This window comes from Danio rerio, chromosome 21 (assembly GCF_052040795.2).
Source record: "Danio rerio strain M-AB ecotype USA chromosome 21, GRCz13ab, whole genome shotgun sequence".
Lineage (NCBI taxonomy): Eukaryota > Metazoa > Chordata > Actinopteri > Cypriniformes > Danionidae > Danio > Danio rerio.
The window spans coordinates 4,087,501-4,102,500 of NC_141041.1; the positions used below are offsets into that span (position 1 = coordinate 4,087,501).

The window sequence follows — 15,000 nt, forward strand, 5'->3', positions numbered from 1 at the left end:
ACTCATGTGCCGTCACTGAGTTCAGTTTGCAACAGACATTATTACCTGTTTTTCACAACCTATGCATGTTCTGTTCACTAAAGTTAGACATCATTGGCGGGCACACATGCATCCTCGTAGTAGTAAACAAACAGTGCGTCAGCTCAGTGATTTTACGGCAGCAAATACATCATTACATTAAGACAATAATGACATTTTTGTGTGAATTATACCTTATCAAAACAGTAAGACACTTTTAACACCATTTGGAGGCGTCCATGTTGCTGAGCAGCATATGTAAAACAATGAGAAGACTTGTGCGACCGCCTTTATACCGAGTTCAGACTGCATGATTTTCAAAGTAGTCGTGTCACAGATGTTTTCACACTGCTTGACTGTCTGGGCTAGCGTTTCGTCGCTGCTTTGTTTACACTGCAAGATGGATCGACGACAGGGACTTTCACATTGCATGACTTTACTATAGACCTTTTTCATGGCTGCTGCATGGAGGGCGCCATAGCGACCAGCGTCTTCGGGTAGAATGCTAAAAACTTCCGTTCACAGCGTGTACAACTGGTAGTTTGCGCTCCGAAAATGGGTTTCAATAACGGTTTTAATGGATAACAGAGTGTTTTTGTGACACACAACTTAGAAATGTGTCTGTTAAAGCCGTTATAATCTGTCACATCAGGTTCAAGCGCGTCAGAAATACGAGAAAAACTTTCTCCTAGTTCAGGGGTTCCTAAACTTTTCAGCCCGCGACCCCTAAAATAACAACGCCAGTGGCTCGCGACCCACAATATCCTCTGAGGTGGTTATAAATACAGAAACTTTGCATGCAATGGCGCACACACACCAATAGACCAAAGTCTATACTTCGTAGATGTTTTTTTTTATGTATGTTAGGGCTGTAAATAAGCCAGAAAACTTAACCTGGTGATCAATCTGCTGCATCAAAGCTATTGCTGTGTCTTTAATATAATGTAATTACCCCAGAGATCGCAATCCAATAGAACTAGTAACTATAAGCTACTATAGTAACTATATACAGTAGTATATAGTGACTATAAATGACTATTTTTTTTCTTTTCAGTAGGTTATGGATAAAATATGGTAATTATTATGGTTTAATAAAAATAAATAGATTTTTGGAAATCACCAGGCGACCCCCCTTCATTGTCCCACGACCCCTTGGGGGGTCCCGACCCCCACTTTGAGAACCACTGTCCTAGTTCATGTGTCTGCCGTCAGAAATACAGCGTGTTCCCGGCCTGTCAGCTGTTAGCTCGGCGGCTCTTTAACACACACACACACACACACACACACACACACACACACACAGAGAGAGAGAGAGAGAGAGAGAGAGAGAGAGAGAGAGAGAGAGAGAGAGAGAGAGAGAGAGAGAGAGAGAGAGAGAGAGAGAGAGAGAGAGAGAGAGAGAGAGAGAGAGAGAGAGAGAGAGAGAGAGAGAGAGAGAGAGAGAGAGAGAGAGAGAGAGAGAGAGAGAGAGAGAGAGAGAGAGAGAGAGAGAGCAAACCAGAGTACTGGCATGAAACTTAACAGGTATGAAAGTCGTGCAATTTACAAAAATGAGCAATAAAAGTCTGTTATTGATCCTCTGCTGGCTGATTTGCTGTTCATTCTAATCGTGAGCGGTTTATGTTTCATTTCGTGTGTTGTTTTTACCACGGTTTGTGTTTTTCTGTCATTTCGAAATGACACTAGCCTATATTTTCACTTTGTCACAGTTATTAAATCAGTGTGTCAGTGGCGCAGTACAGGCTACGTGTGTGTGTCAAACATTTTGGTGAATTACATTAGTTTGGGCTGGTTATATATTTGAAATAAAGAGAAAATGTTGACTTTAGCGATGACGAGGCTTCATTTAAACTGCAGAAGATGCCGTCTGACAACGAGGGAAAAATGCCTCACAGCAGCTGTTTTCCATCCTATTAGATCGCATTTCTTTAAATGATCAGTCCAGGAGATGCTGCTGATGGACAACAGGATTAGTTCAAAGAGGATAAAAGCAGGTAAAATAGATTAAAACTATCGTTTCAAAGCTGTCCAAATGTGACTGTTTACACGCATCAGCTGCCGACCGGAAGTTCTTCGCATTCTCCTAGTGCATACACGCAAAGCATCATGGGTAATTTTGCGTTCCAAGAAAAAGGTCTATAGGAAGAAGATATTTAGATATTCAGCACGCCAAATATCTCACAGGCATTGGCGACTCATCGGCGATTCTCTCAGATCGTGTTTTTGAAGGTTCATACTGTGTGATTGTCACTCACGTGCACGAGCAGCGATTTGCCTCTGATTACAGGCATTTGTCGGCGATTTCTCAAAGCCTGTCGTCAAGCCTATCGGGGCTAAAATCACGCAGTCTGAACTAGGCATTACGCTTCTCTCCTGACCATGAAAATATATTTGACTGAATCATAGAAAAAGCTGAATTTAGATCGTGTGCATGGTCAAATCTAGTTTTTTCCCCTAATGAATCGTGCAGCCCAACATTTATTAAATCAGTGAAGTGTTTACAAAACCACAAGAACATCTACAATGATCACAGAGTTTTTTGTTTGGTGTTTGTTTTTATTAGTGAATTTCACACTGTAGAAAAAAACTGAAACAATCCTAACTAACACAAAGAAAACAGCTCGGTGAAGGAGGATCAGTCGTGAATCCTGCTCCAGTTTCATTCGCTTCAACTAATCGACCAATTGATTTCCAACAAAATACGCGATTAAATCAAAACGCAATATTCTTATGGTCATTTTAACTATCAGTTTTAATATTAAATATGTTCAAACAATAAACAAAAATAACAATAAACAGATGCTATGCAAAACATGTGGGGAGTAATCATATACACCAGATATTAAATATGAAATTGACTGCAAATGTAAATCACCCGAGATCAAAACCTTCAAATAAAAATTAGGAAAATAAACCAAAACATAAATACAGGATCTTAATCTTTTAAATGTGTGTAACAGAGACGAAAGAAGACCTTAAAGCAGGGGTGTCAAACTCAATTCCTGGAGGGCCGAAGCCCTGCACAGTTTAGTTCCAACCCTGCTCCAACACACTTACCTGTAGGCTTCAAACAAGCCTGAAGGACTCAATTAGTTTGATCAGGTGTGTTTAATTAGGGTTGGAACTAAACTGTGCAGAGCTGTGGCCCTTTTGGAACTGAGTTTGACACCTGTGCCTTAAATAATCAGTAACAATGGCATACCTTAATATTATAATCACCTTAATATTAACCCTACACTAATTATATATGCATATCAATAATAATAATAATGCGTTTTCATCTCTGCACCTAAACAAAATGAGCAAAAATATATGGAAAACAAAAATAATTGAACAAAGGCAGTGTGTATTTGTCTATACAATAATGTACATGCAATTATCCGACACTGTAATATACACAAACTGCATTTACATGGGAGAGTCGCTTCATTTATTACACGAGTACCTAAATATGTGTTCCTTATGCATATTTATATGCTTAGAAAACCACTACATGTGATATATTTCCCACGTGGGCACATATATAAATGTTTTATCTTTGTGCAGACACTCAGATGTGTGTATCTATGGGTTGAACGAACTAAATATAATGCTAATAAATAAATTAATTAAAATATCAAATCATCCTATGTATAAAACAAGCCCAAAAATAAGTCCACTGTGATTATTTGTGCCGGATTTCTGCTCATCAGATCATTCCTAACAGGGTCAGAGGTGTGTTTGTGTTCACGTTCAGTTTGCTTTTGGCTGATTTCTCCTCCATTTATGAATCGAAAGCGAAAGAATAAAGGAAGATATGATTCTCTGGATCCAGCGAAGTGTTTGAGCTACAGACCAAGCCTGAGCAGAGCATTCCCACAATTCACTGGGGCTCCGAGATTATCGAGCAGCCCTTTAAAAGAGGACGGAAGATCAGGGCTTTAATAGGAGCTCGCAGGTGATGCACGGAGGCACTTTAACTACACACACTCTCTCTCTTACGCATTCACACACACATACTCACGCACAAACATTCATGCACATGCCTACAGACACACACACACACACACATACATACACTTGCACACAAACATACTCAAACACACACATGCACATTAAGACATACTCACGCACGCGTTCAATCTCACACACACATACGCACACACACACACACGCGCACGAACGCACGCACACACACACTCACTCACACAAACATGCACTTACACACTCATACTAACACAACATAACACACACATGCTCTTTTGCATTCAAACACACATACTTATGCATGTACACATGCAAACCCACACACACACACACACACACACACACACACACACACACACACACACACAAGCATACACACACATGCATGCACACACACACTCAGAAAAATGCGCTCTTACACAAACATGCACACGTGCAACGTGCACAACGTGCACACACACACGCACACATACTCGTTCACATTCCCTCACACACAAACACACACACATGAATATTCACACACACACGCAATCACATATGCACACACTCAAGCACATTTACACACACACTCATGCACTTACACATTCATACTAACACACACATGCCCATTTACACAAACTCACCCACACACACACACAGACAAACGCACACTTACATGCTCATACTAACACTTGCACACAAACATACTCAAACACACACCCACACGCTCGCACTAACGTACGCACACACTCATGCACATTCACACACAAACTCACGGACACGAACACACCCACACCCACACACATTTACAAACTCAAACTAACACAAATATACTCAAACACACACATACATACACACAGACACACTTTATCATGCACACACTCTCACTGGCACACAAAAACACACAAAAACACACACACACACACACACACACACACACACACACACGAGATCGCACACACTCATGCACATTCACACACAAACTCACGGACACGAACACACCAACACACACACATTTACACACTCAAACTAACACAAATATACTTAAACACACACACATACATACACACAGACACACTTTATCATGCACACACTCTCACTGGCACACAAAAACACAAACACACACACACACACACACACTCTTTCCCCACACACACCTCCATCAGTTGGAGTCCATGCTGAAGAGCTCAATTCCCTGAGAGTTCCAGTATAAACCCACTCCAGAGTTGAAGACCAGAGACCAGACGTACGGGATGAAGAAATCCTCAGGCTGCTCTTCCTCCACATACTTAAACTTCAGCTCCGGAAACTTCTGCAGGACACACACACACACACAATCAATCAAATGATGTACAGTAAATTCATGCGTCTTTATAAGCTTTAATCATAAAAACTTCTGTTTACTGGAGTGGGGGCGGGATCAACCTGTCAATCAAGTGAGCAAAAGCAAGAAAGGTCTGTATGTGTGAAAGGGGCTAATGACTTGCTTAATTACACTAAATTGCCTAATTACCCTAGTTAAGCCTTTAAATGTCACTTTAAGCTGAATACTAGTATCTAGAAAATAGTCAAATATTATATACTATCATAATGGCAAAGATAAGACATCAGCTGACTACATGCTCTGATGCATCGTTCACAATTATCACTGTGTTGTGGATTTGATGTGACAGGAACAATTGTTTCCCAATCAAATTTGCACAGTCACTACAAACATTAATAGTCTTGTATTTGGGAAAAAAAGGGTCGGGTGCAAATGAAGAGGGTAAATAAGCATTGCTGATGAGCGTGGTGAACACGGATACGGCGTGTGTTCTCTGATTTCAGGTGAAGCGCGGGCAGTTTTGACGCGTCTGTAATTCCATCCAGCCGTGAGGTAAATACACTTGAGTTTGATTGATTATATGACACACAGGAACACCTCAGACGCTGCTTTTCATGTTTAAATCCAACCCTCTTAACCTGTGGTAAAGCGATCAGGGGAAGAGGTGTGTGTGTGTGTGTGTGTGTGTGTGTTCGCAGCCCGAGGGCTTCAGTTCCCACAACACAACAGAGCATGGATACTTTTACAACCGCCTTGCTCTAGGATCTTCTCTCATTCATTTGTTTCTCAGCTAAAGCAATCAATTATGAGAAGAGTCAGTCTGTCATTCATGCAGGCATCCATTCATCCATCCTTTTAGACCAATGCATTCATTTGTGCACTAATACTTGTATGCTTTCATTCGTTCATTCATTCATTCCTTTTCCTTGCTTCCTTCCTACTTTTTTCCCTCCTTCCTTCCTTCCTTCCTTCCTTCCTATCTTCATTCATTCATTCATTCATTCATTCATTCATTCATGTACAAGTTCTTATATGCTTTCATTCATGCTTTTCATTCATGCATTCATTTATTCTTTCTTTCTTGCACTCAAGCATTTATTTACGCTTCTCACTCATTCATTTATTCATTCACTCATTCATTCATTAATTAATGCATTAATTAATTCAAATATACATTCACTTTACCTTTTATTCATTCATGCACTCATTCTTGTGTGCTTTAATTTAAAATGTATCATCCTTTCATTCATGCACATATTATTGCATGCTTTCATTATGCCTCTCACCCAGCACTCATTCTTTCATTCATTCAGTATAGATTCATACAACCATTCATAGACAGATTCATACGAGCATAAATTCTTGTATGCTTTTATATATTTTATTTTTTCATTCATGCTTTTCTTTCTTTCTTGCACTCATTAATTCATTCAATCAAACATTTATTCATTCATTGTCTCGCTTCTATGCCTTTTCATCCAGACATTCATTCAATAATTAATTCAAACATTAATTCGTTCAAACATTCATTAATCAAAACATTCATTAAGTCATGCATTTGTTAAGTGAAACATTCATACACCCGCACATTCTCATATGCTTTCATTTATACTTATCCATGCATTCATTCCTTCATGCACTCATTCTTGTATGCTTTAATTTATGATTTATCATTTATTCATTCATTCAAACATTCATTCATGTACATATTCTTATATGCTTTCATTATGCTTTTCATCCACACATTCATTCATTAACTGAAACATTCATACACCCACACATTCTTGTATGCTTTCATTTATGCTTCTCAACCATTCATTCATTCATTCATTCATTCATTCATTCATTCATTCATTCATTCATTCATTCATTCATTCAATAACGCATCAATTCAAACACATTCATTCTTACTTTATCATTCATTCACTCATGTAAGCTTTAGTTTGATTAATCATCTATTCATTTATTCATTCATTCATGCACATATTCTTGTATGCTTTCATCATGATTTTCATTCATTCATTCGCTCGTTCGTTCATTCACTGATTCACACATGCAGTCATTAACTTAAACATTCATTCACCAACACATTCTTGTATGCTTTCATTTATGCTTCTCATTCATCCATCCATACAATAATGCATTAACTCAAACATACATTCATTCTTACTTTATCTTTCATTCATTCATGCACTAATTCATGCAAGCTTTAGTTTAATTTATCATCCATTCATTCATTCATTCATTGACACACATATTCTTGTATATCATTATGATTATTCATTCATTCATTCATTCATTCATTCGTTCGTTCGTTCATTCATTCAATCATTCATTCATTCATTCATTCACTGATTCACACATCCATTCATCTAATTTCACATTTGCATTCATTCATGCACGTATTTAGTAAATTCATCATTGATTTCCTTCATTCCTAAAAGATTTTATCTACGCTTTTTCATCCAGGCATTGATTCAATCAATCAATATTAGGTAGTTCCCTCATTCATTCGTGCATTCAATAAATGAAACAATAATTAATTATTGCATTTGCTAATTGCTTTTTATCCATGCATTCATTCAGTACTTTTTACTTATGCATTTATTCATGCATGTATTCAGTAATTTAAATATTTATTAATTCCCCCATACATTCATCTATACTTTGAGTTATGCTTTTCATCCACGCTTTCATTCATTCATTCATTCATTCATTCACTCATCATTTCAAACATTCATTAATTTTCATTTTCATCCATTCAGAAACTTTTATTCAAGCATTTTTTATCTATGCAATCTATCTATGCTTTTTCATTCAATCATTCTTCATCCATCCATCCATCCATTCATACATACATGTATTTATTCACTGATAGTTTTTTAGCTTTTCAGTAACTCTCAGCATTAATTCATTCCGCTGCAAAAGCTACAAAATCATTCACAATAGTAAATGTGGATTCAAAGCAACAGTGAATTTAAAACCAAAGACTTTAAGATATTTACACACTCAAAAGGGATGACAAAATGAAACCTTTCAATCTATAAATGTGAAAATAGATTTAACAAATAATACAAGAAATAAATAAAATAAAAACAAAAGAAAACAAAACATAAAAGAAAAGAAATACACAAAAGACAAAACACAACAAAACAAAAAAGTAAAACAAATCAAAAGTAAAAACACAACAAAACACAAAACAAACAAATCAAAAACAAAGAAAATAAAACAAAACACAACCAAACAAAACACAACAAACAAATCAAAAACAAAGAAAATAAAACAAAACACAACCAAACAAAACACAACAAACAAATCAAAAACAAAGAAAATAAAACAAAACACAACCAAACAAAACACAAAACAAACAAATCAAAAACAAAGAAAATAAAACAAAACACAACCAAACAAAACACAAAACAAACAAATCAAAAACAAAGAAAATAAAACAAAACACAACCAAACAAAACACAAAACAAACAAATCAAAAACAAAGAAAATAAACCAAAACAAAACACAACAAAACAAAACACAAAACAAACAAATCAAAAACAAAGAAAATAAAACAAAACACAACAAAACAAAACACAAAACAAACAAATCAAAAACAAAACACAACAAAACAAAACCCTAAATAAGAGCTATCAACCCATCTTTCAATCACAACTCAATCAAAGAGCCTGTGACGTTTAGTTTTGACTGGCTTATATCTCTGAGCACTCTCTGTGTTGTTTGGCATCACTGATCCGTCTCTAAACCAACACAGCCACTGATCCTGCCCACAGGAAGCTCTCAGACATATAGACTGACTTCAGGAAGAGGAGCTCCAGAAACAGGAAGCTCTCTGTCTGTCTGTCAGACGCTCTCAGCTTTTTTTGCAGTACCACAGAAATCCTCCTTCCGCTCTTTTTAGAGGAAAATAAGCTCAGAAGACATGAAGGAACTCCATTCACTGGAACTTTACAGTTCCCCCGGAGCCATTCAGCAAACACATGCTGTCATTTCCCATCAGTGCAAATAAAAAAGTAAGAGAGAGAGAGAGAGAGAGAGCTGCTTTTCAGAGTCTGCTGCAGGGAGTCAGAAATATGAGCGTTTGTGGCAGAAAAGCTGTATTTATGTTCACATTACATGTGTTTCCAGATAAAGATGAGAATTAGATTTAAGCAAGAAAACTGGAATAACACATCAAACAGTTCAAAATTAAAGGATTTCTAACATTTACATTTCTCTCGGGCGCACCTACAGAATTATTAGCCTCCCTTTGATTTCTTTTTTCTTTTTCAAATATTTCTCAAATGATGTTTAACAGAGCAAGGGAATTTTCACAGTATGTCTGATAATGTTTTTTCTTCTGGAGAAAGTCTTATTTGTTTTATTTCGGCTAGAATAAAAGCAGTTTTTAATTTCTTAAAATACATTTTAAGGTCAAAATTATTAGCCCCTTTAAGCTGTATCTTTTCTGATAGTCTACAGAACAAACCATCGTTATACAATAACTTGCCTAATTACCCTAATCTGTCTAATCAACCTAATTAACCTAGTTAAGCCTTTAAATGACACTTTAAGCTGTATAGAAGTGTCTTAAAGAATATCTACTCAAATACTATTCACTGTCATCATGGCAAAGACAAAATAAATCAGTTATAAGAGATGAGTTATTAAAACTATTATGTTTAGAAATGTGCTGAAAAATCTGCTCTCTGTTAAACAGAAATTGGGGAAAAAAATAAACGGGGGCTAATAATTTTGACTTCAACTGTATATAGAACCTGAGGCCAAAATTTCAGTATTTGGGATCACACCACAGTCCTTATGGTTTAACAAAAGCAAGATAATTGTGATTTCCTTTGCTACCCTTTTAGCTAGAAGACTGCTATTGTTGAAATGGAAGGAAAAACTTCCTCCAAACTTTTTAATCAATGGCTTATGAAACTCCTACACCATCTGACCTTAGAAAAAACACGATATACTGTAGGAGGCCGTACTGATATGTTTGTCTCATCAGGCAACCTGTTTAGATCACATAAAGAAGATGGACCCCTCAGTCCTTTTTTTGTTTTCTACTTTTTTTCTTTTCTTCCCTTAAAGTTGAAGTCAGAACTATTAGCCCTCTTGAATTTTTTTCTTCTTTAAATAATTTTCAAATTATGTTAAACAGAGCAAAGAAATGTTCACAGTATGTCTGATAATATTTTTTCTTCTGGAGAAAGTCTTATTTGTTTTATTTCGGCTACAATAAAAGCAGTTATTAATTTTTTTAAAAAACATTTTAAGGAGAATATTATTAGCCCCTTTAATTTATTTTGTTTCTCTATAATCTACAGAACGAAGCATCATTATACAATAACTTGCCTAATTACACTAACCTGCCTAGTCAACCTAATTAACCTAGTTAAGCCTTTAAATGTCACTTTAAGCTGTAAAGAAGTGTCTTGAATAATATCTATTCAAATATTATTCACTGTCATCATGACAAAGATAAAATAATTAGTTATTAGAAATGAGTTATTAAAACTAATATGTTTAGAAATGTGTTGAAAAAATCTGCTCTCCGTTAAACTGAAATTGGGGAAAAATAAACAAGCGGTCTAATAATTCAGGGTGGCTAATAATTCTGACCTCAACTGTATGTATGAGTCTAAAATATGTTTACTTAATATTATTATTGGCAGTTCATTCTGCTGTGGCGACCCCAGATTAATAAAGGGACTAAGCCGAAAAGAAAATGAATGAATGAATAATTTTATTATTTCTTTGTATTTTATCTTAATATTATTCATATATTTTTATAGAACCTAAATGTACATGTGTGCGACGGGTTTTGTTTGTTTGTTGTGTAAAATAAAAAAGAAAAAGTGAAAATCTATTTGTGCTGTATGTTTCATATCTAATATGTTCAATAAAAATATTTAAGTATTTTTAAGTAAAGAAAGAAAGAAAGAAAAAAGAAAGAAAGAAAGAAAGAAAGAAAGAAAGGATGGAAGGAAGGATGGAAGGAAAGATGGAAGAAAGGATGGATGGATAGATGGATGGATGGATAAACGTATAGAAACAAATACAGAGAAAATAAAAGATGGATGGAATGAAAGAATGATAAATGGATGAGTAAACAGGAAGAAAGAAAATAATGGATGAATAGATGTAGGGAAGGAAGGATGTATGGAAGGTTGGTGTATGGATTGACGGAAGGAGGAATGTAAGGATTGTATATGGATGGATGGATTAGTAAACATAAAAACAAAAAAAGAGAAAATAAATTATGGATGGAATGAAAGAATGATGGATAAATGAGTAAACAGGAAGAAAGAAAGAAAATAATGGCAAATAGATGGAATGAAAGAAGGATGGATGAATGGACAGAATCTAGCTAGATAGCTAGATGGACGGAAGGAAGGACAGACAGACAGATAGATTGACGGACGGACGGACGGACGGACAGACAAACAGATAGATAGATAGATGGATAGATGGATAGATAGATAGATGGATAGATGGATAGATGGATAGATGGATAGATGGATAGATGGATAGATGGATAGATAGATAGATAGATAGATAGATAGATGGATGGATGGATGGATGGATGGATAGACGAATAGACAGACGGACGGACGGACGGACGGACGGACGGACGGACGGACGGACAGACAGACAGACAGACAGACAGACAGACAGACAGACAGACAGACAGACAGACAGACAGACAGACAGACAGACAGACAGACAGACAGACAGACAGACAGACAGACAGACAGACAGACAGACAGACAGACAGATAGATAGATAGATAGATAGATAGATAGATAGATAGATAGATAGATAGATAGATAGATAGATAGATAGATAGATAGATAGATAGGACAGACAGACAGATGGATAGATGAATGGATAGAAAGTATACACAACTAAATAAAATAAAATACACAAATAAATAAAATTAAAATACTAATGACTACATTTTAAATTATTATTAATTATATACAAAAATAATTTACACACTTTTCTACCAAGTAATGGCACTTTGACTTGTGTATGATTATTCAGTACACTTTCCCGCCCCAACGGTATATTGTGCTGCCCTTAACAAACTATCCAACATAAAAGCTGTCTGAAAGGAACAGCTGCGAGACAGAGGCTCCGTCATCAGCAGAGAGAGAGATCTGACCCCACCAGCCCAAAAGCAGACCAGGTGAGGTCCAGCAGGTAACAACAGCAGGTAAAGCATCAGTGTTAATAATGCAGCAGCGTCTGATCAGATTCCCCATTGTGTGACACAGAGGCTTTCATTTCTGACTCCACAGAAAGGCCGCAGAACTTGGCTGGACTTTCTGACTCCGGCTCGGCTACACTGAGCCTCTATTCTGGACACTCAAAGTCTGTGTTCCCTTCAGACGCCACACTGAACACGCAGCGCTCTGTCTCACACACACACACACACACACACGGGACAGTCCAGACACAGGGTCAAAGACTGGCAAAAATACAACAGACACTCAGTTTATTCTCTACTGTTTTCAGAGATCTGTGGGTCGGTAGATTTTGGCAATGAAATGAAATAAAATATTTCAAATTTAATACAAAATTTAAGATGAAAAATAAAATAAATGAATAAATTCTCAGTCTATTTTTAATAGTTTTCAAAGATGTGTGTGTCAGTGGATCAAGAGTGTGTTTTGAAAATAAAACAAAATACCTCGGCTGGGTCAGTTTTTTCTGTGTGGAGTTTGCATGTTTTACCAGTGTTGGCATGGGTTTCCTCTGGGTGCTCCGGTTTCTGCCACAGTCCAAACACATGCGCTACAGGGGAACTGAATAAGCTAAATTGTCTGTAGTGTATGTGGGTGAATGTAAGAGTGTATGGGTTTTCCCGATGTTAGATGTTGCAGCTGGAGGGGCATCTGCTACGTAAAACATATGCTGGATAAGTTGGTGGTTCATTGCGCTGTGGCGGTCCCAAATTAAAGAAGGGATTAAGCCAAAAAGAAAATGAATGAATTAATGAAAATAAAAGGAAAAAATATAAAGAAAAATATAATCTAAATAAAAATATAATACAATTAAATAATAATAATAATAATAATAATAATAATAAAATCACATAAAAATTTAATAAAAAATGAAATAAAATAAAGGATAAAATCAAAATAAACAAAATACAAATAAAATACAAATAAAATAAAAAATACTAACAAATACAAATAAAACAGACTGAAAAATAAAATAAGAATAAGAATTAAAATAAGAATTAAAATTAAATTTCAATTAAATTAAAGCGCAGTTGAGTCTGTATAATTTCCATAGATCTGGTCTGTGGATCAAAAGCATGCTTTAAAAATAAAATAAAATAAAATTTAATTAAAAAAAACAATACTAAAATAAAAAAATAAAATAAAAATGTACAAATACAAAACAAATAAAAATAAATAAATAAAACAAAAATAAGAATAAAAATAAAATAAAATAAAACATAAAAGAGAAGCTCAGTACATTCTCAGTCTCATCAGTGAGCCCAAATTTAGGAGATTGTAGGTTCTCTAATGCAATATAAGCAATTCTTTACTCTCTACACTAAAATAAAATGGTGAATGAAAGTTCATTCATTCATTCATTCATTCATTCATTCATTCATTCATTCATTCATTTCAGCTTAGTCTCTTTATTCATCAGTAGTCGCCACAGCGGAATGAACCGCCAACTTATTCAGCATGTTTACACACACACACACACACACACACACACACACACACACACACACACACACACACACACACACACACACACACACACACACACACACAGCCCCCCTGCGGCCCCAGTGTTTCCTGGGAAGTGCAGGGCCAGACGTTACCCGGGCAGGATTGGCTCATGGTTGGCTGAACTCCAAGGTCGCCAGTCGGCTTGGCCCTGGATTGAGGCAGTCGGAGCCTCTGAGCAGAGACACAGACGCACACGCATACACACATACAGACAGACCAGACAAACAGACAGACAAGCACATACACATTCAAATACAGATGCAGACACACGCAAATACCAACACAAACACATGCACACATGCACACATGCATACATACAGAAGCGCACTTACATGGACATAAGTGCGCACATACAAACGAACACACACACACACAAATGCACACACGCACTCACTCAAATACAGATGCAGACACACACACATACATACAGAAGCCAATACATACACACACACTGATGCATGCATGCACACACTTGCGCACGCAGACAGAGAAGTGCATACACACATTAATATACAGATGCAGACACATGTACACGCATACACACAAACATACAGACATATCAAAATACACACACATACATACAGATGCGCAACTTTATTCTCTCCAACTGATGCGCTTCTGTATGTATGTGTGTATATTTGTGTATTTCTGTATGTTTGTGTGTATGCGTGTGCATGTGTCACATTTAAACACAGACACATGGACACACACACACACACACACACACACACACACACACACACACACACACACACACACACACACACACACACACACACACACACACACACACACACACACACACACACACACACACACACACACAGTTGTTGCTGCGTTGCTATTTTGAGAAACTAAAATAGACCGCGGTCTTGACCAACTAAAAGCTGCTCTAAAGTCCAGCGCAGGTCTTGATTGCCAATTCTGATTTGTTGCCTATAGCTGATTTGTTTGCCT

At 36.5% G+C, this 15,000-nt stretch overlaps 1 protein-coding gene across 2 annotated transcripts in view; it reads right to left on the bottom strand.

The window, feature by feature from the left end:
* Window positions 1-2,553: 2,553 nt before the first annotated feature.
* The window catches only part of dym (dymeclin), a 137,971-nt gene continuing 125,524 nt past the window's right edge, over window positions 2,554-15,000 (bottom strand). Inside the window, exons 17-18 of one of the 2 annotated variants that reach the window (XR_015519787.1) lie at window positions 5,064-5,275; window positions 2,554-4,828 (exon numbers count right to left, since the gene is read on the bottom strand). Coding sequence is in view for 1 of the 2 variants with exons in the window: in XM_087300498.1 (XP_087156624.1) it covers window positions 5,126-5,275 (150 nt within the window). In the remaining variant the exon portion in view is untranslated. The remainder of the gene's footprint in view (window positions 4,829-5,063; window positions 5,276-15,000) is intronic. The other variant, XM_087300498.1, reaches the window with a different exon arrangement.